We start from the raw sequence: 20,501 nt of genomic DNA on the forward strand, positions 1-20,501 counted from the left end.
AAGTTAACAATAATTTGATACATAAAAAGTGATTAAAGATATAAAAGTAATGGGAATGATGAGACATGAAGCAGAAATGTATATTCTACATATTCTTTTAGAAAACTGACAGAATGAACATCAGTCCTCAAGAGTCTATTCTATTTTATAGAAGTGAATTTTTCACTTGAGGAAAAAAGAAAAAACAAAAAACAAAAAACAACTCCTAGATCTGTATCAAAGGTTGTTGTAAAGCTCTATTGAACAAATACTAACAAAATTAAGTTGATAAAACACATATGATAATTGCTGTGACTTAATCAGTGGGAAAGTTATTGATTTTTATAAAAATATCCAATAGGATTATAGAGGCTAGTACTTCGGTCTAATTACAACTCTGTTAATTCAGTAGAAGCCAAGAGAAAATTCAGCAGGTGAAGAATATCATTGATGTCAAACAAAACTGGATTTTTTTGAAGCTGCAGGAGACCTACTTTTAAAATTTATACTTTAAGTCTTATTTTTCATTTCTATAAATTGTTTGATTTTTTTAAAATCATGACTTCTTTTGGAAGAGTGGAAACTTTTTTGTGGTTTTGATTTCTTATTTTGTCTTTAAACATAGTTATTTAATATTATTGGCTTCAATCTCCTGCTTCATTTGTCTTCTTTTCCTTGCTCATTGTGAATTATTTCCTTGGGTGTTTGGTTAATTTATCGTTATGGAGATTCTTCATGTGTGTGCTATAAATTCCATTCCAAACATTGGTGATACGCAGGTTACTGCTTAGTTTAACAACCTCTAAAGGAGACTTACTATTTTAAACTTAGAATCCAGTCGAGATAGTTCAGCTTTTTAAAAACAATCTTCTTTATACCATTGGACATACTTAATTTCTCTAGTCCACCTTTTAAGGGTGCTGTCTTTTGAGAGAATTGGATTTCTTATTTGTCTCAGTTCTAACTCTCTCATAAGGACTAAAAGCTTTGTTTCCTGACCCTTATTTCTTTGATTTATTACTTTCCAATTTGGGCTCCTCCACAAACTCTCTGTGAGCTTGGATAAGTCATTTTCCCATTTGGGTCACAGTCACCCTATTTGTAAAATGAGAGCTGGGTAAAAATGATGAAATGACCCATCAGGCCTTTGGCAGTGCTAACGTGCTCACTTGGAAACTGTTTCCAGAAAAGAAAGTTCAATGTCCTTTACGAAATGTTCCATGGCAAGGATGTAGCTCAGTGTGAGGTGAACTCAATACTCATCTGCTTGGACTGGGAACTGATAGGCACCCGGCAGAGGATTTATCTCAGGATTTTTCCTCTTTGGTCTTCCTGACCCCACATCAGTCCATTCAGGAGCTATAGGCAGTTTGGTTTCTTTTTATTACTTCCTCACAGTTCACCTTTGGACCTGGCAAAGTCAGCAGTTACGACAAGGGTGTGAATGCCAATCACACAGCTTCATTTCCAGAATAACCAGCTTAAGTGCTGTTCAGTGCTTATACTGGAATAGAAACCCGACTTGGCTAATTTTTACAACTCATTTTAAAAGAACTATAAGAATGTCCTTCTGGAATTTTAATGCACATTTTATTTTGTTTTCTTGTGAAGAAGGAACACATTTTTAAAAAAATTGTTGGTAAATGGATGGAGTTGGAGAATATAACGCTAAGTGAAGTTAACCAATTCCAAAAAACCAAATGCTGAATGTTTTATATCTCTGATATAAGGAGGCTGATTCATAGTGGGGTTGGGAGGGGAAGCATGGGAGGAATAGATGAACTCTAGATAGAGCAAAGAGGAGGGAGAGTAAAGGAGCGGGCGAGGGGTGTAAAGGATGGGGAATGAGATGGACATCATTACCCTAAGTACATGTATGAAGATACAAATGGAGTGAATGAATATACTTTGTATACAACCAGAGATATGAAAAATTGTGCTCTATATGTGTAATATGAATTGTAATGCATTTTGCTGTCCTATATAACAAGTTAGAATTAAAAATAAAATTAAGATAAAAGTTTTTTTTTTAAATTGAAAGGAATAAAAGAATATAAAGAAAGGGAAAAAAGAGAAAACACATTCTTATTCCTAACATTTCAAACCAGCCAGTATCATCTTTATAGTGTGTTTTTTTTTCTTTCTTTTTTTAGAACTTTATTTTTATTTATTTATATGCAGTGCTGAGAATTGAACCCAGAGCCTCACACATGCTAGGCAAGCACTCTACCACTGAGCCACCACCCCAGCCCCCTAGTGTGGTTCTTTTTAATCTCTCAATTGTCCTCATTTTTTAAAAAGTGTTATGACTATACTTGCGTATCCTTTTTGGAGTAAATGTATTGCTATTGAGTGGGGTCACTATTGTTTGACTCACTATTGTTCTAAGTTTCTCCAAACTGACAGCATATAGTTCTATATCTGATAGAATATAATTGTACCTAAATTACTACAAAAATTTTGGGGGTATAATCATAACATCAACTTAGAGATGACAATTGAAATGAGGGAGAAAAGAAGGATCTTCAGTATTGCTGAATTCTATTGTTATTCCCATGCATCTTTAATTCTTCTTCAACAGCACTGACCAATGGCTAACAAGGCTTCATTTTCCTGCTTTACTTATTCTTTATCATCTTCAATTTCTTCTCCTAGATAATGATAGGTCAGATTGGTTTTGAAAATAATATCTCCATGGAGGAGATGGGATAGGGAATCCAGTGATGATCAGCAGATTTGGGTTCTAATGATATGATCCTAAGTAAGTAGTTTCTTCATTCTGAGACTCAGCTTCCCCATTTGTAAAATTCCCCATGAATGAGAGCTCATTAAGATCTCTATGTGCTCCTTGTTCCGAGGCTTTCCTTCTCTCTTTTGGCATTTTTGGCATTTGGGATTTACATTAGGAAGTGGAAGGGAAGGAGAGAGGTCAATGCAAAATGCAAAGGATAAAAATAAAACAAAATAAAAAAATGCAAAACATTTTTAAGTTTTAGCTGTAGCTGAGTGCCTTGGGTCTGTTGGGGAGTGTCCATTGCTCAGCTCTGTGTTGTCCTCCACTTTGAAGACAGTGAGTAGCCCCTCCCCTTCCTGGGCAATGAATGCTTCCCCAGGTTAGATTTTTTTTCTTCATTGTCTTTCTTTAAGATATCAAAGAAGGCTCATCTTATGTCCTACAACAAAACAGAAGTGGTCATATGCATGGCCAGTTCAGATTGCTTATGCTTCTTGGATGATTGTTCCTAAATTCCAAACTATTATGAATCATCAAGTTCAAACAAGCTCAGCATCTCTAAACTGTTTCAAGCACACTCCAATTATTGCATGAAAGTCTGATTGCTGAGACCAAAGCTCACAAGCTTTATGATCAGCTGTACTAATGGATGATGGAAGAACTTCTCCAAGTGGTGATGAACTTCTCTAAGGGATGAACGCCTCAACACTACATGGTTCAAATCTCAGTTTACCAGGGTTCAGTGTGGGCATTACTTGAAGAACACAGGTGCTGTACACAGCAGGCAAACCCCTGTGACTCTGGGAGGGTCTTGACAACTTGCTGGCCCATGCAGCCTAGACCCTCTCCATGGTCCTGATCTCGTGTGGCCCCTGAGCTGCATGTGGCAGCTCTGACATCACCTGCTCTGGGGAGCTCTCCTCCCTGGCCCTCTGTGATGCCGGCGCTCATTCTCCTCACTGGCTCTCGTTCTTTCTCCATTTCTTTGGAATTCCCCAAAGTTGGGCTCTCAGCTCCTCGCCACGCTTCTCGTTGTACTGTCCCCTCTGGCTCATTTCTCCAACTCTCCCACCTGCACTAAAGTCTTATCTGTCATTGTTCCCCCATCATGAACTCTAGCACTCTGACTCCCTCTGGCCCCTATTGCTTCTTGCCGGGCCTATTGTAATAGCCTCCTTGCTGGCCTCTGTGCCCCCAGCCTTTCCTTCATGTTTCTGAAACTGATAAATGTCTGCAGAAACAGTTCCTCAAACGGCTTCTGTCACATCACACTTGGGCTCAAAAACTTACATCAGCTGTTCTGCTACCACGGAGGTCTGAGCCTCTTAGTTTTGCCCCTGAGGTCCTCTACCTATGGCCATGACCTCCCTAGTTATTTCCCACCACTTCCCTTCCCAGTTCTTCCCTCCCAGCCACCTGGACTCACTGGAGTCCCTCAACCAGGCCTTGGGCTTTCCTGCCCCATCACTGTGGACAACACCATCCTCCTCACCCCACCTGGCTCCTACTTTTCTCCTCTCTGCTTCTTAGTAGCTTCCCGGTCCCAGCACAAATCCAGCCCTTGAACCTCCAATCCTGGTGGTGCTTGCTCTCCGCAGTATGAAAACCACTCTCTTCACTTGTCACCTCCTTCCGCTCAACAATGTCCACAGTGTGGCCGGGACTCAAAGATGTTTAGACCCCACCCTTGCCTTCAGGGGGCTCCAACAGGGAGAGATCAGCACACAGATCAGGACAATGTTATGTTCAGGGTAATATCCTGGAGTTCAGAGAGGAGGGAAGGATGACTTGCCTGATGGAGGTAGGAAAGGAGGTAGGCCATGGGGTTCTCAGCAGCGTGACGCAATGGAACGAGCAGAGAGCCATGCTGGAATTCCTGCTTCACAACTTACCATCCCCTACCCTCTGTGCCTTGGTTTGCCATCTGTAAAATGGGAATTATATCATTTGCCTTGAAGGATTGGGGTGAGGAGTGATAAGATAGTGTTTGTGAAAAGTGTCCAGTAGCAGCCTGTGCAGGTTCTTGGGAAGTGCAAGCCCCTTATGACCACACTGGGCACGGTGTCCAGTACACTGCCTGGGATAAAGTCCGATCCTGGTAGATGCCTGTGATTTGGTTGCTAGACATTATCACGGATATATCAGGAAGCAGGACTGTGAGGACCTCGGCTGTTTTAACTGTTCTATAAAAGATCGACTCCTTTTTTTTCAGAACCATGAATTTGGCACTTGGAAATTTGAACTAGCAAAAGATACACAGGTAGCACCTATGCTTTTCCATTTCTTCAAGGAGAGCCAGAATCTTGCCCAGGAGTCAGGGCCCTCACGCCAGGTGATAGAGCAGCAATCCTGTCCCTGGACCTACCACACCCAACTAATGAAGGCCAGGGCTTTCATGAGTCCAGTTCTTTGAAGCCACACCACGAAGCTCTTACTTCATGACGCACGGCATGGTGGAGAGTCCTGACTTAGGGAGAAGCCCAAGTAAAGTCTTTTATGAGGTGAGGGACTCTTCTGAGGAAACACATAACAAGCAGAAGGGAACGGCTTTGACGATCACCAAATGAGCACAAAGAAAAAAGGGCTGCCTTACAGTCCACACCCTCCACAGTGAGGGTATAAAGGCCCATCCAGGGAAGGAGACCCACAGCACTGTGGCTTGCCTTGCATTCTGTCTTCAGCCGGACACCTCGCTCCCTCCCAGCACCATGCCGTACAACTGCTGCCTGTCCAACGTGAGCTGCCGCAGCAGCTGCTCCTCCCGGCCCTGCGTGCCCCCCAGCTGCCATGGCTGCACCCTGCCCGGGGCCTGCAACATCCCCGCCAACGTGGGCAACTGCAACTGGTTCTGTGAGGGCTCCTTCAACGGCAGCGAGAAGGAGACCATGCAGTTCCTGAACGACCGGCTGGCCAGCTACCTGGAGAAGGTGCGCCAGCTGGAGAGGGAGAACGCGGAGCTGGAGGCCCGCATCCAGGAACGGAACCAGCAGCAGGACCCCTTGGTGTGCCCCAGCTACCAGTCCTACTTCCGGACCATCGAGGAGCTCCAGCAGAAGGTGAGGGGCGGGCACCATCATGTTCTTAGCAGGAGGCTGTTGGAAGAAGAACATCCTAGCTGTAATTCAGAAACCATATGAATTCCTGGGTGGATGGGAAGGTTGACGACTGGCCTTTATTTTGTGTCTTGGGGACTCATGTACTTTTAGGCTCGGGCCTATTAGGTCTGAATATTGTTGTAGAGTTAGTTTAGGTGAAAATAGTAGCACTTCAGATAAAGAAGCTGTTATTGAAAGCTGTCTCTGAATGCTTCCATGTATTTCCAAGCTCCAGAATTATTACCCTGAGGTGAAAGAAAAGAACTGAGCTTGAGAAGAAAATGAAGCAAATGGATTAGGTCATTTTTCTCTCTCCCTCAAGTGGGCATTGGGCTGCTCTGAGCTCTGGTTATCTCCCTCTTCTGGACACTGAATTATCCCGACTCCATTGTCCTGACCTGGATGTCTCTGGGATCCTACTGGTGTCCAGTGTTCAGTGAAGGGGTAAAAAATGGTTGGTTAAACCCAGAAAGATTGGAAATGATGTAGGAGGGAATGGTACCAAGTCATCTTGATGGCCAGGAGAGCATGGCAGACTCCCTGGTGCAGCCCCTTGCAGCTCCTAATTTATATATTTATCTTCCCTTCTCAGTTGAAAGTATCTTGAGGGCAGGATTCACATTTTAATAAATATGAATTGTTATCAGCTTTTCAGTATTGCTTATCAGGAAAGGAAAAAAGGAAGATAACTTGCTGATATTTTCTTTGTGGTATTTTGATTTTTTTTTTCAAATATAGTTTCTAAAATATTTATTGAGCACCTATTGTACACCAATAGCACTCTATAGTGTTATATAAGATACATTATGACTTCTCATTTTGATCCTCCCATGGAGTGAATTAGTCGAGATTGCCATTGGCAAAAATAACCAAACCCTTGCTAATTTGAGAATGTTCTGGTGCTTCCAGATCCTGTGCAGCAAGTCTGAGAATGCCAGGATGGTGGTGGAGATTGATAATGCCAAGCTGGCCTCCGATGACTTCCGAACCAAGTGAGTGGGCAAGTTGGGTGTTGCTTATTTTTCTGCTCTTTCCCCTCTCTGTTCCCTTAGCCCATTGACAACACTGACACACATCGACCAAGCTGTTCTCCAGATGTTTCCCCACCATCCACAGAGCTCTTTCTCACTAGACCTTGGAGATCCCTCTTCCTGGCCTCCAACCCCTTCCTCTTCCTCTTTCTCCTCTCTAGAGAGTAATCCCCAATCGCAGGGTTCACCAGTGTAGATAGCATGGTCCTTCAACATCCTGCAGAGCGCAGGATGTATCTCCCTTGGAAACCTCACAGTTCATGGGATTTTGGCCTCCTAAGTACCCCCGTTCTTTAACAAAATAATTGCCGGTGAGTTTTTCTCCAGGACCTACTGCTAGGTACTGAAAACCTAAATGAACAGGATGGTTTTAAGAACCACTAAACCTAATTTCTAGTTTTCTGACCAACCAAAATCAAAGCAAAGTCAAGGCCAGGTGTATTCCTGCCCAGCCTGTCCCTGATCCTCCTCTGGTCACAGGTACGAGACGGAGCTGTCCCTGCGGCAGCTGGTGGAGTCCGACATCAACGGCCTGCGCAGGATCCTGGACGAGCTGACCCTGTGCAAGTCTGACCTGGAGGCCCAGGTGGAGTCCCTGAAGGAGGAGCTGCTGTCCCTCAAGCAGAACCACGAGCAGGTGACGTTCCCTAAAGCACTGTCAGGATCCGGCTCGCCAGGGCTTGTGTCCAACTGCCACGGGCTGTGGGAGGAGCTGTGGGTTGAGGTTCCATTAGCTCAGGAAACTATTCTCCCGACAAAAAGGGATTTCTTTGTAGAGAATGAATAATGTAAAAATCTGTGATAGGAGATTAGGATTTCTCTGCCAGGGGCGGAAATGAGGATGAAGGAAGTTGGCCAGCTCCACCATGAGGACAGGTCAGCGGTATGCAGCCACAGGACCTCTTCTGTGCCCAAGTCAGGCCACATGCTGCAGTCATTTTGTAACTGGAGAGGGCAGGATGGCCTAGGGCCACCAAGCTGAGAGAGCTGAGCCGGAAACCAAATGCAACTGTCCTCATTCCTATCCAGAGCCCTTTTTGCTATTCAGCGTTCCTTGGAAGAAACATGGGGTAAAATGTTCCCCATCACTGGCCAGTCACTTGCACACCCGAACAGACATTTGCCAACCTTAAATCCCAGAACAATGTTCATGGGACTGTTAATATTAGTTGAGAGCTTATTTTCTACCAGACATTATGCTAAGCCAGTTAGAGTTCCAGAGGTAGTTCTTGAAGATGAAGAAATGGAAGATTCCAGAAGCTTCTAGAGTTGTATTGTGAGTGCTAGAGATGACACACAATTCAAATCTACCTGATATCCATCTAAACCCGAGTACCAACCTCTGTGAAGAGATTAGCAGTGAACAGACATTGATTTTCTTCAGCATATTCTAACACTGGTAGAAATCAGCAGATCACCAAGTCCGTTCTATTCTAAGATGGCAGATTTTGAAGTAAGCATTCTTTATTTTATCTTTAACTAGTCTTTCTCTTTTTATTGCCCATGCTTAAGAATCAGACTTAAGATACTCTGAGATATTATAGCAATGTGGGCTTCCAGGGATCAGAATTGAAATCATGGTCAACCATGTCTCAGCTCTGAGACCAAATGACCACACTTCTCTAAAAAAGAGGTGGTACAATAAATCTAAAGGGCAGGAGGTCCTGGGCCTGAAGGCCCTTTGTGAAGTGGAATACACACAGATCAGTCACTGAATATAGGAGCTGATCAGCGAGCTCAGAGGGAGCAGAACTGGTTGTAAACTTAAGAATGATTAGAAGTTAAATTGCATTTATCCAAGGACAGACCAAGATCCTTCGTGATATTTAAAATTATCCCCTCCCTCCATCAGGAGGTCAACACCCTGCGCTGCCAGCTTGGAGACCGCCTCAACGTGGAGGTGGATGCTGCCCCCACCGTGGACCTGAACCAAGTGCTCAATGAGACCAGGTGTCAGTACGAGGCCCTGGTGGAGACCAACCGCAGGGAAGTGGAGGAGTGGTTCACCACCCAGGTGGGCATCCGAGCACCTGACCACTCGGGACCCAGGGCCCCAGGGCCCTTAGGGCAGGGCCTGATCCTGTCTCCTCCCCTTGGGTGTTTCAGACTGAGGAGCTGAACAAGCAGGTGGTGTCCAGCTCAGAGCAGCTTCAGTCCTACCAGGCGGAGATCATCGAGCTGAGGCGCACGGTCAACGCCCTGGAGATCGAGCTGCAGGCCCAGCACAACCTGGTGTGTATTGTTCAGACCTGCTGGTGAGCAGCGTGAAGTCGGGCAGGCAGACTCACCTGTGGGCCTCAGCCCTGGAGGCTGGTGACTTCTTTGGAAGCAGTTTTGAAGGAGCAGCTCCTGACACTCCCTTTATTCTCTCCCCTACCACAGAGGAACTCTCTGGAAAACACGCTGACAGAGAGCGAGGCCCGCTACAGCTCCCAGCTGTCCCAGGTGCAGGGCTTGATCACCAACGTGGAGTCCCAGCTGGCCGAGATCCGGGCTGACCTGGAGCGTCAGAACCAAGAGTACCAGGTGCTGCTGGACATCCGGGCCCGGCTGGAGTGCGAGATCAACACGTACCGGGGCCTGCTGGACAGCGAGGACTGCAAGTGAGTGCAGGGCTACTGATCCTTTCTTTGGGACACGTGAGGTTGCGGTGGATGTAAAGAGTCTTCCTGATGGAAATGGCTTATCATTTCATGCTGTAGGGTGACATTCTGACTCAAAATGCTTTTAGTGTCTTATTTCTTTAGCCTATTTTATTCTAACTTGTTCCAATGATTTTATGTCACCAGACTTCCCTGTAATCCCTGTGCCACAACCAACGCGTGTGACAAGCCCATTGGGCCCTGCGTCTCCAATCCCTGTGTCACACGATCTCGGTGTGGGCCTTGCAGCAATTTTGGGCGCTAGAGGCCCCACTGCCAGGAGGAGGACAAGGACTTGTCACATCTCAACTCCAACAATGACCACACCAGACAAAGGAGAAACCCTTTATCACAGCAGCTCTGACTTTCCACTGCGTCTCCTGGTCTGATTCTCCAGCACAGGAGAGTGCAGAGCCTGTCTTTTGAGTCACACACAGAGATCTACAACAGGATCAAGTAATAACTACTGTCACAAAATCATACATTTGCATGATATGTTATGTGTTGGTAAAACTTATCTAAATGCAATTTGAAAATAATGATATTCAACATGGTACAGCTGCTGGGCTGCTTGTGCAACAGAACATAATTGGACTTAATTTTCTTTGTCACACTTTTGGACTTTGGCGATGTAATAAACATCCTTTGTTAATCCTCCTAATAAACTTATTCTGGCACGAAAATTATAGTTCTGTGTTTCATTCATAAATTCCAAAATTGGCTTCCTTTTATCTATAAAAAATACTCATTGTTTTGCCATCAGCTGAAAGTATTCAACTTGATCTATGGTCTGTGATTTCCTTCAAAGGAAAAGTCCCCACTGGACATCACCTGTCAATCCCCCCTGGGATTGAACCCAGTGGCACTTAACCACTGAGCAACATGCCCAGTCCTCTGTCTTCCTTCCTTCCTTCCTTCCTTCCTTCCTTCCTTCCTTCCTTCCTCCCTCCCTCCCTCCCTCCCTCCCTCCCTCCCTCCTTCCTTCCTTCCTTTCTTTCTTTCTTATTAAACTAAGGGGCACTCAACCACTGAGCCACACACCCCAGCCCTATTTTGTATTTTATTTAGAGACAGGGTTTCACTGAGTTGCTTAGCCCCTCGATTTTGCTGAGGCTGAACTCACGATCCTCCTGCCTCAGCCTCCTGAGCTGCTGGGATTACAGATGTGCATCATCGTGCCTAGCTCACCTGCCAATCTTGATAAGTACTAGAATAAGCAGAGCAGAGTGATCCATGCAGGTTGAGGTGACGGTGGTGACCATGGTCAGCACTGGTTTGTACAGGAGATGACATCTGAGTTGAGACCTGCAACCTGAGAAGAAACAGATCAGAGGGAAAGAGCCTTCCTTCCAGACAGAGGAACCAGAAAGTCAAGAATGGAAACGAAGCTGATGCCTTTGAAGGAGGGGAGAGGGCCAGGGTGTCTGCGTGATGAGCAGGGCAGTGCCTGGGGATCTGGGGAGGACCTGGCTTTATTTGAAGCGAAGCCTTGGCAGAGTTAAAAGGATGGGCTGATTGACAGCTTTATTAAAGGGAGTGCTTGGGTGGCTGAGTGGGTGTAGGTGTTCTGAACACCCCTGTTGGAAGCGTTGGGGTCGTAGATGACGATGACAAGTCAACTGTGTTGTTTTGTTTTGTTTCATAGAGTCACTGACATCTCACCGCTGCTCACATTCCTCATCAGAAACAGGGAAGTCAGTAAAGTGCCAAAAACTACAAGGATTGCTCAAACTTGAAGAAGATACGATCGTGATGTGGCCTGCCCGGGTCATTGCGAAACTCCTGCCTGGCCTTGCCTGGCCTCTGAGCCCGCTGCAGGTGTGCGGAGGCAGCCTGCTCTCACTCTCGCTTTTACTGCATGCAGGGACAAGCACCCGTCTTAAGTGTAAAGACTAGGGAAGATTTACAGCTTCCTCAATGACATATTTATAAGAAGCTCAAAGCACTCGGCAGTGGCCGGGACATGTTGGCATGTACCCGAGATGACTTTATGTGGCAGTACCAGTGAGGTGAGTGGCCACCCTGGTGAACTAAAAGCTGGGGTGTGACACGTTGGAATGTGTGTGTTTAAGGTTTTAAAGATGGTCAAAAGGTGAAAAGGGCCCTGTGTCTCCAATCCCTGTGTCACACAATCTCGGTGGGGGCCACAGGCTTGAAAGGACTCCTTTCAGTTTTGATCAAAGCTGTAACCTGTCTCTGGAGTTCAGCCCTCAGTGTGGTGTGTGGCCTTTCTGAGCCTCAATTTCTTAAGCTATAAAATGGGGGAATAATGATCACCTCATTGCTTTAATCTTCCAAAAATAAAAGATGGAAGGAGAGTATGCTGTTCAAAGCTAACCCAACACTTGATGCAAAGGACGTGCTCAGAAAATACAGTTTCTATATGCTTATGTAGGGACCCTGAGGAAATTGTGTTTTTATGTCCTCATCCCTTTTCCTATTACTCATGACAGAGAATCCACATCCTTAAGATTTAAAATTTTGCTGACCCAACCCATTTGGACCCAAGTGGAAACCTGGTCTTAAGTTCTCTTGAGTTGAGGGCCACCAAGGGGATGGATAGGACAAGAAAACGAGAGATCTGACCTCCGGGGCTGAGAACTGGAGAGAAATGAATTCAGATGTGTGTGTGCACGCTGGCCCACGCATGGATGTACAACAGCGTATGTGGGTGAACTCGTGTGTCCACATGTATGTGTTGTGTTAGGAGGAAGATCCCGTTCCCTTCCTCCTAGTATGATCATGATAATTATTCTCAAAATAACTTCATATCTGCTCTTGCTGACTCCATTGCTGGTTGGTTGTGGAATCTGGCTGGCTGGTAACTGCAGAGAAAAATTTGAGAGAAGGCTGCTTATCAGTATCTTGGATGCTGGAAGCAGAGCTGTGGGTGGTCCACGGGTCAAAGAGCCAGGCAGGGTGGACAGACAGAGGTCACCTCGACAGGCGCTGCTGCAGGCTGCGGGGTAAACACAATTTCATACCAACCCAGAGTGAAGTCCCTCTGGGAAGGGCAGACTCTGGGGGTGGAGGAGAGGACAAAGATGAAAGAGTTTCAAGTCTGTTCTTGATAAATGCTCAGTTAGGTTCCTTGCCCGAGGCAGCATATCTTGAACAGAAATGCAGGGATACACACAGGTGGGCTGGTGGAAGGGAGCTATTCCCCGGTTGAGAGATAGATGGGCTGGGGAAGCATCCAGAGTCTTTCAGGCAAGATACGGTAAGTTCTCTTTGGCTTTGGATGCCAACGATTTTAGAAAATCCCATGTCTGCCTTACTGCTATGCACTGACTGAGGGTTTGTGTTCATGCTCTGAGGCTGGTACTGGAAAGAAATGTAGGGGGAAGAGAGGAAGGAGGAGGAGGAAAGGGAAGAAGCAGGAGAGGGAGAGACCAGAAAGGAAGGAGGGAAGAAGGAAGGAGGAAGGAGAAAGAGGGGGAAACAGAAAAAGAAACAAAGGAAGTTTCTTCTGTAACAATTTGTAAATTGTCAGTTTGTCACTTGGTCTCTGTTGGCCCTGTGTCTGCCGTGACCTTGCCTTCCCCTCCCATTTCTCATCCCATATTGACTCCTTGGATTTACTAGAGTTACCTTTTCTAGTTCTGTCCTTTGGTGTCTGCAGGACATCATCTGCCCCTCCTCTCTAGCTTGGCCTCTGGGTCTTGGCCTCCCTGCAAGGTCTTTATGACCCATGTGGGTCATTAGTGAATAAGAGCAAGGCTGCCTGATGGGTGGATGGAGCCACACAGGTGCCTGGTCTTCAGCTTCTGTGTACTCTGGAGCTTTGCGAAACTCCTAACGAATGCATATGGCAGTCTCTCCACAATCACGCATCCAGGCCATTACCCCCACTAGATTAGCCCTCAAGTCAGCTAATTTAAATAACTTCGAAGATTTTTCACATTTAAAAACTGATTCGGCAAGGGCTGGGGAGGTAGCTCAGTGGTAGAGCGCTTGCCTAGCATCCCTGGGTTCAATCCCCAATATGGAGGCGGGGGGGGGGTGCAGATGATGATTCTTGCAGTGCATTAATGACAGGCACATAGGAGGAAATATACCAGGTGCTTGGCTAATAATTTATAACATACCTGCTTGATATTAATAGCCCATCTAGGGCAGATGAAGAAATGAAGCGCAAAGAGGTGGCTCGAGTCATGTCATGCAGCAAAAATGTTCTCATTTATCGACGGAAGGTGCACTTCGGTGACTCTGAGAAGAGCAGGGAACAGGCAGACACATGAGTAACTTTTTCTGATGAGAAAGGAGTAATCCGTTTTCTCTTAACCAGGTCACCGTGTTCTTTGAAGGAGATGACTTATTCCGACATTAACAACCGTGAGATTCATAGGATTAGGCATGAACCTTCATTCTGAAAGAACTTTGGTGATGAGGATAGAGTTACAGAAAGCAATTTTTGAATCATGTTCAGTACAAAAGAGAAATTAAGAACTTAAGTGACTTGACTACTCGCTAGTTGAATGCATGCCAAGAGTGCTTCTCCAAATGCTTAAGGGGAGATCTAGAAAGTCTCCAGGCACACTCTGGGCATGGTGGAGCTCAGGGAGGACTGGGTATCTCTGGCTAGACATAAAGCTCCAGGGGCTTTTGAACCAAAGTTGATCAAAGGTAATGACATAAGGTATCCTTTCTAGAAAGTTCTGGATTCTAAAGAATTCTTTTTTTTGTGAGTAGTGGGTTAAAATGATAAGGAATATAGACCTGGTGGGGGAAAACAAAAACAAACAAACAAACAAAAACCCAGCAAGCCTTTTGGTTAGACTAAGGAGTTCTCTCAAACTCACACTAAGTGCATATCCAAGTAAGTAAGTTGATTGAAAAATACCAGTTCCTATTTATACCTAGATCTAAGAAAAATCTTGGATTCACATACATGTTGGTAGAATCATAAAATGTAACAAGGATAATCCACGATTTGTATTTGTCTCTGGGAAGAAGAGATCTGAATGAGAATGAGTATGAAAACCAAGGAAGTCCTCAACGTTACCTCTCATCCCATCTTTACTTGATTTTAAACCCACTTAGAGTGAACACGGGAAATGCCCACAGCCACAACACCTTGGTAGCACTAGCTTAAAATACATCTTCTCTGTTATTTTTTTGTATCAATCAGAGAAGGCAAGTTCACAGTTTCCCCAGTAACAAACAATCCCCCCACTTCTCAAATCTTCTCGGAACAAGAGTTTATTTCTTGCTCAAGTTCTAGGTCCAATGTGAGTAGGAGGACTCTAACCATTGTACTTCTCTAGATCTCAAGCTGGCAGTGGCCCTGACACAGCTGCTTGGCAGGGTTAAGAAAAAGGGCACTGGCTCATAAAGCTTCATTCTGGAAGTCAACACACTTCACTTCCATTCACAGGTTATTAGCGAGTCACTTGGTCAGTTTCCAAGTAGACAGAACTCCAGTACATTCCTGCCATGTTCTTGAAAGGAAAAGAGAACTATTTGGTGAATAGCAATGAGGATCACCATATTCACTTTCCTTGGGAATATTATTTATAGGAATTGTCATGGTGTGTTTTCCCCAAAGGATTGGTATTTATGCCAATTATGTCTGCCAGTGTGTTGGGGACACTTCCATACAGAGGTCTCTTTGTATTCATGGTCTGGGTTGTTTTTTTGAATCATCCAGATAATGCATAAAACAAGTTTTTCCTTATAGGGTAGGGTCCTGATGATGAGAGTGGGAAGACTGACTTTCTTTCTGGTCACTGTGAAACAAGGATGTGGCCTGTTGGAGACCCAGTTTCATGGGGGGAGGGTCTCCTAGACATGTCTCGGTATCCTGGGTGGCTCCTGGAGTCTGTCTTCTGTTTCTGTCTCCCTGAGAAGGCATAAAGACTGTGATTTAAGTTTACCAAGTTCAGTAAGTGCCCTTGGAGGAGAAGCAGCCTCAGTGTTAGTTTGCCTGTTACTGTTACTTTGTTTGATGATGATTATTTGGTGGTTCATCTCTCTTGTCTGCTCTTTAGTGTGTGTGTGTGTGTGTGTGTGTGTATGTGTGTGTGTGTGTGTGTGTGTGTGCGCGTGTGTATTAGCATTAGGATTTAAACCCAGGGGCACTTACCTCTGAGCCACATCCCTAGCCCTTTTTATTTTTTATCTTGAGACAGAGTCTTGATAGTTGCTTAGGGCCTTGCTAAGTTGCTGAGGCTGGCCTTGAAATTGTGATCCTCCTGCCTCAGCCTCCTGAGTTGCTGAGATTACAGGCATGGGCCATTGTGCCTGGCTTTTTGATATTTTTAAGACGATTTTAATTTTTTTTTAAGTATAGCATATCCCCTCCATTACATACACAGCCCATGAAGGAGCATGGGTTGGAGAAAATTAACAAGCACTACCCTGGCCAGGTGATCAAGGTAATGACAGCAATGATCAGTCAAGCTGACAGGGTCAGCCCTTACCATGATGTGAAGCACTGACACTCTACCTCTGTGATCTTCCTCCAAAACCCAACCCCAGTCTCACCACGAGAAAAACCTCAGAAATATCCCACTTGAGAGACACTGCAAAATCCCTGCTCCAAAACCCTCAGCCACTGGAGACTTCAAGAGCAAGGAAGGTCCAAGGACCTCCACAACTCAGGGAGCCGAGGAGGCACAGTGGCTGGATACAATGTGGGTTCCTGAGTGGGATCCTAGGACAGGAGAAGGACACGGCACAAGAACTAAGGACACGTGAACAAAATGTGGACTTAATTAACAATAAGGTATGAGTACTGGTGCACTTGCGGTGACAAAGGACATGCACCAAAGTGTAAGATGTCAACAGGGGCACGGGATTGAGGGACCCTGGAACATTCTGTATCTCTGCAAACTTTCTGTAAATTTGAAACTATTCTAAAATTTTAAAATAAATAATTAATTGCATAAAAATGTATAGCATATTTGGTTGTTTGCATCACATTGATTAATCTAAAGATCCTAGCCTGCCACAGCATCTGGAATACACCATATGTAGTTGTTCTGTTTGATACGGGAGCTAGTAGTCTCCTGTAGCCATTTCCATATAAATGGGTAACATTAAATGAAACTAAAATTTTAGTTTCTTCATCACAATAGCCACGTTTCAAGTATTCAGTGGCCACAGGCAGCTGGTGGCTACCATATTGGGCAGTGTAATACACAACATTTCTATTACCGGAGAACATTCTATTGCACAGTGCTGCTTCCAGATCCAAGATTGAGAGGAGCAGTGATTGGCAATGATGACAGGTGGAGGGTGACAGGGACCCCAAATTGAGTTGACACTAGAAGGCCGTCTCACATTCAGTTGCAATTCTATTTATTTAGCAGGTATTTATTGATTCCCCAGTCTACAGTAGCCACTGTAAGTTGGTGAATGAAACAGCCATGGTGGCTGTGTCTCTGTCATTGTCCAACTTAGAATCCCTTGATATTCTGAACTGAGGGCTGGCCTTCAGACAGACAGGTAATATTCTGTGGATCTCTTAGGAAAGCCAGACACAGAAGAAGGAGGATGGGCTTCGGAAGCACCCAGATTTGGATTTGAATGCAAGCTCTGTATCTTCTACTTAAAATACATGCCTTCCATAAGCCTCAGTTTTCTCATGTACAAAGTAAGAATGGGCTGGGAGCATAACTCAGTGGTAGAGCACTTGCCAAACATGCAGGAGGCCTTGGGTTCAATCCCCACAGCCATAAAACAAACAACCAACCAACCACAGAAACAAAGGGAAAATATGAACTCTTATTGTACATAGCTATCTCAAATTTTAATCAAGAAAACACATAAGATGCCTAACGCAGAGCCTGGCTGGTGCTGATACTGTGCCTCCTTGCATGGTACGGTTAATTGGAAACATGATTTAAGTCAGTGCTATGTAAATATAGTAATTTCTCATGTCAAACCAAATTTTTGTGTCATTGCTTCTGGGGAAACCAACATGAGGACCCATCTTGTGAGCATCTCTGAAAACAACAGAAAATCCCTAAACCACTAGAAAGTACCTGTGTAAAGCCCTCAGGTGAACACTAGAGGACACCAGAACAGAGGGCATGCCTGGGTTTTGATGACCTCAGCATCCCGTTCTTGCACAAGCATTCATTTACTTAGGGCACTGGGGTTCTCCAATTAGGAAAAGTAAGACACCTTTTTTTTTTTTTTTTAAAGCAGTATCTTCCACACACCAGAACAGATTCCTAACAGGTAATATCATTAAGTATTAAAAAATGCAACCATAAAAACTAGAAAAAATAAAGTGAACAGTTGTCTGATTTGAGGATGGGGAAAGAACTTTTGAAACATAAAAGTTGCAAGAAGAAAACAAGAAATGGATTTGTTCACATAGACAGAAAAATCTGTACATAGACCCAATTAAAAGGATAGCCTGGGACAAATTTTGCAACCTGTGTAAGTGACACAGGTCAAAACTTTGCATAAAGTTAGATCTTATAATTGAATTAGGAAAGATGAATAGCTGAATTAGAAAAATCAGAAACAGGTCACTTCCTAAAGGAGAAATAGCAAACTATGAAACAAATGCCCTAATAATTAAATAAGTACAAATGAAACACTACAATATAGAATTCACAATTAGCCTATGCAACTGACAAGGGGTTTTAAAAAATCATATGTGATTGGTATTGGTGAAAGCACTGTGAAAATGGACACAATTGGGGACAATCTTCTGGAAAGTGATGTAAAAGTATTTATTAATGTCATTACAATTACTAACATGCCTAAGGGCTCAATAGTTACATTCTTTAGGAATTTATTTGAGGGAATAAGAAATACGTAAAAATCACATTTAAAGAATTTCTTAATGTTTTGCTTTTAATATTGAAAAACTAGAACCAACATGTATATTCAATAGCAGAGAAGGCTTATATCAACTTGAAAATAGAAATTCTCATATTTAACCATCAATATACTCATGAACATTTTCTCAGGTTAAGTATGATATTCAGTATACAAATCAAATTGTATGTGATTTTAATTGAGAAAAAATATGAGAGAGGATCCTAGGTGTTAATTTTGTTCTGCATTTTCTTTGACAGTTGCTCTTTCTTCATGACATGGGCAGTAGTGGGGACTTTATAGTCATTATTCCCAGGGTGGGGTTACTACTGCAGTGAGAGGCAGCCCTTAGGTTAGGCAATTCAAAGTAGATTTTGAAGTTAGAAGAGAGTGGACAGTCTGAGTTTACACAGAATTCACTCCTCTCTTCCCATAAACTGGAATGCAAGTTTGAAATATATTTAATCTTAAAGAAAAATAAAGTTTCTGCATTTTTAAATTTTAGACTTGGAAATTTGTACCTGAGATATATGAATATATGTATATATTAATCTACATTCATATAAATATTTATATGCAGTTCTTTAGACTAGAACACTAAAAGAAAAACTAGGATACTAGCAGTAAATATCTTTGTTGTGATTATAGGTTACTTTAACTTTCTTCTCTTTTGTTTTTGATTTTTTTAGAAATTTTACAGTAAGCAGGTATGAAATTTATAATATAAACACTTAGCAAATGGCAACCTGAAAAATACTTACAAATTCTAACACAGATAAAACTTTTGTTTCATTTTATTGTTTCATTTCATTTCATGTCATTTTTTTCTCTTTGCAACAAAAAGGTAATAACTTTATTCTGTAAAAATATGTACAGATTAATAAGAAAACACGTGGACCTTTTTCTAGCTAAATGAGTAAAAGACACAATTTCCAAAAGAAAAGAGGCACCATTAGTAGGAAGATCTATGGGAACATGTACCTCCACTCCTCTGTAGTAAAACTTTCATTTCCTATCACACTTCCTATCAAAGAAAAGGACTAACCACCCAAGAGAAAAATGGGCGATGAAGATGAAAAGATAATTACAAGACAGGGAACATAAACAGCTTTCGAGCATATGAATTATTGCTCAATTTCATTCACAATAATAGAAATGCAAATTAAAACTCTTGCAAGATCCTATCTTTCTCCTATCAGATTGGCAAGGTCACATCCCTTGATAATGGGTTGTGTTGGTGAAGAATGAGAAGACATTCTTACACATTGTTCATGGGAGTGGAGATTGGTACAACCTTTATGAAGGGTGAGTTGGCAATCTCCATCAAAACAGCAAATGCAAGGATCCATCAATCTGGCAATTTCCTTTTTAAGAGTTTATGGCAGGGATGTAGCAAGATATGTATGGAATGATTCAGGCACACGTTATTCACTGCCATACGGTTATAATAGGAAGATACCAAATATTAGAAGCAACTTAAATGACTCTCATAGGGAGTGGTTAAATATAAGTTACTGATACAATAGAATACTATGCAGAACTTCTTTGTGTACCCATATAGAAGGATCTAAGACACCTTAAGGAAGGGGAAGACCACTGCCAATCACAATGTGTATAGTCCTCTGACTGGATGCAGAGCTGGGTTCTTTCTGGTGCTGGCACGGCTCTAGAAAGGCACCTGCATTTGCTGCTGCAAGTCCCCAGCACAAAGCCCCGGGAGCTGGGCACTCTCACCTGGATGGAGACGAAGGGAAGATAAGCAAGTCCAGCACCAAGTCCAGCCAGCCCTGGGCCGCCAGGCAGGGAAAGGATGGCAGTGAGAAGCGAGGAATGGATAGGGGTCACCCCAAGCCCGCCCAGGTACTAACACCTAACATACTTCTCACCTGGGCTGGGCTCCCCAAAGCCGAGCAAATATAAGAAGCTGCCAAGAGCTGGGAAACCGCACGCAACTCTGAAGAAGGAACCAGCGGCGGATCTGAACAGCTGGAGAAGGAGGAAGGGAGGAGGAGAAAGAGCAGGGGCCATACCCTGTGACTCCTCCCAAACCCGAGGAGCAGGTCCCTTCTGGGACCGGACCACTTGCCCTGTAACTCCCCCAGCCCCACCTTTCCTCCAGGCCCACAGGTCACCACTGGCTTCCAGAATGCAGCACTACTGCACCCTGGACCCGCCCCCCTGCACTGCACAGCAGGCCGGCGGGGGCAGGACCGTGGACCCCGTGGGGAGTAGATTTTCTTTG

At 44.0% G+C, this 20,501-nt stretch overlaps 1 protein-coding gene across 1 annotated transcript; it reads left to right on the forward strand.

Annotated features, from left to right (window-relative positions):
• Positions 1 to 5,421: 5,421 nt before the first annotated feature.
• Positions 5,422 to 9,746, forward strand: LOC143410982 (keratin, type I cuticular Ha3-I). The gene is made up of 7 exons (XM_076871825.1): positions 5,422 to 5,769; positions 6,718 to 6,800; positions 7,320 to 7,476; positions 8,692 to 8,853; positions 8,946 to 9,071; positions 9,222 to 9,442; positions 9,629 to 9,746. Exons 1-7 carry the CDS (start codon positions 5,422 to 5,424, stop codon positions 9,744 to 9,746), a joined length of 1,215 nt encoding a protein of 404 aa, XP_076727940.1.
• The last annotated feature ends 10,755 nt before the right edge of the window (positions 9,747 to 20,501 follow it).

The sequence above is a fragment of the Callospermophilus lateralis genome, chromosome 11, assembly GCF_048772815.1.
Source record: "Callospermophilus lateralis isolate mCalLat2 chromosome 11, mCalLat2.hap1, whole genome shotgun sequence".
In the NCBI taxonomy this organism is placed as follows: Eukaryota; Metazoa; Chordata; class Mammalia; order Rodentia; family Sciuridae; genus Callospermophilus; species Callospermophilus lateralis.

Coding starts and splice junctions, on each gene's coding strand:
- LOC143410982 (XM_076871825.1), top strand. CDS start 5,422: ATGCCGTACAACTGCTGCCTGTCCAACGTGAGCTGCCGCAGCAGCTGC. Junction 8,854..8,945: donor AGGAGTGGTTCACCACCCAG/GTGGGCATCCGA, acceptor TGGGTGTTTCAG/ACTGAGGAGCTGAACAAGCA. Junction 9,443..9,628: donor CTGGACAGCGAGGACTGCAA/GTGAGTGCAGGG, acceptor TTATGTCACCAG/ACTTCCCTGTAATCCCTGTG.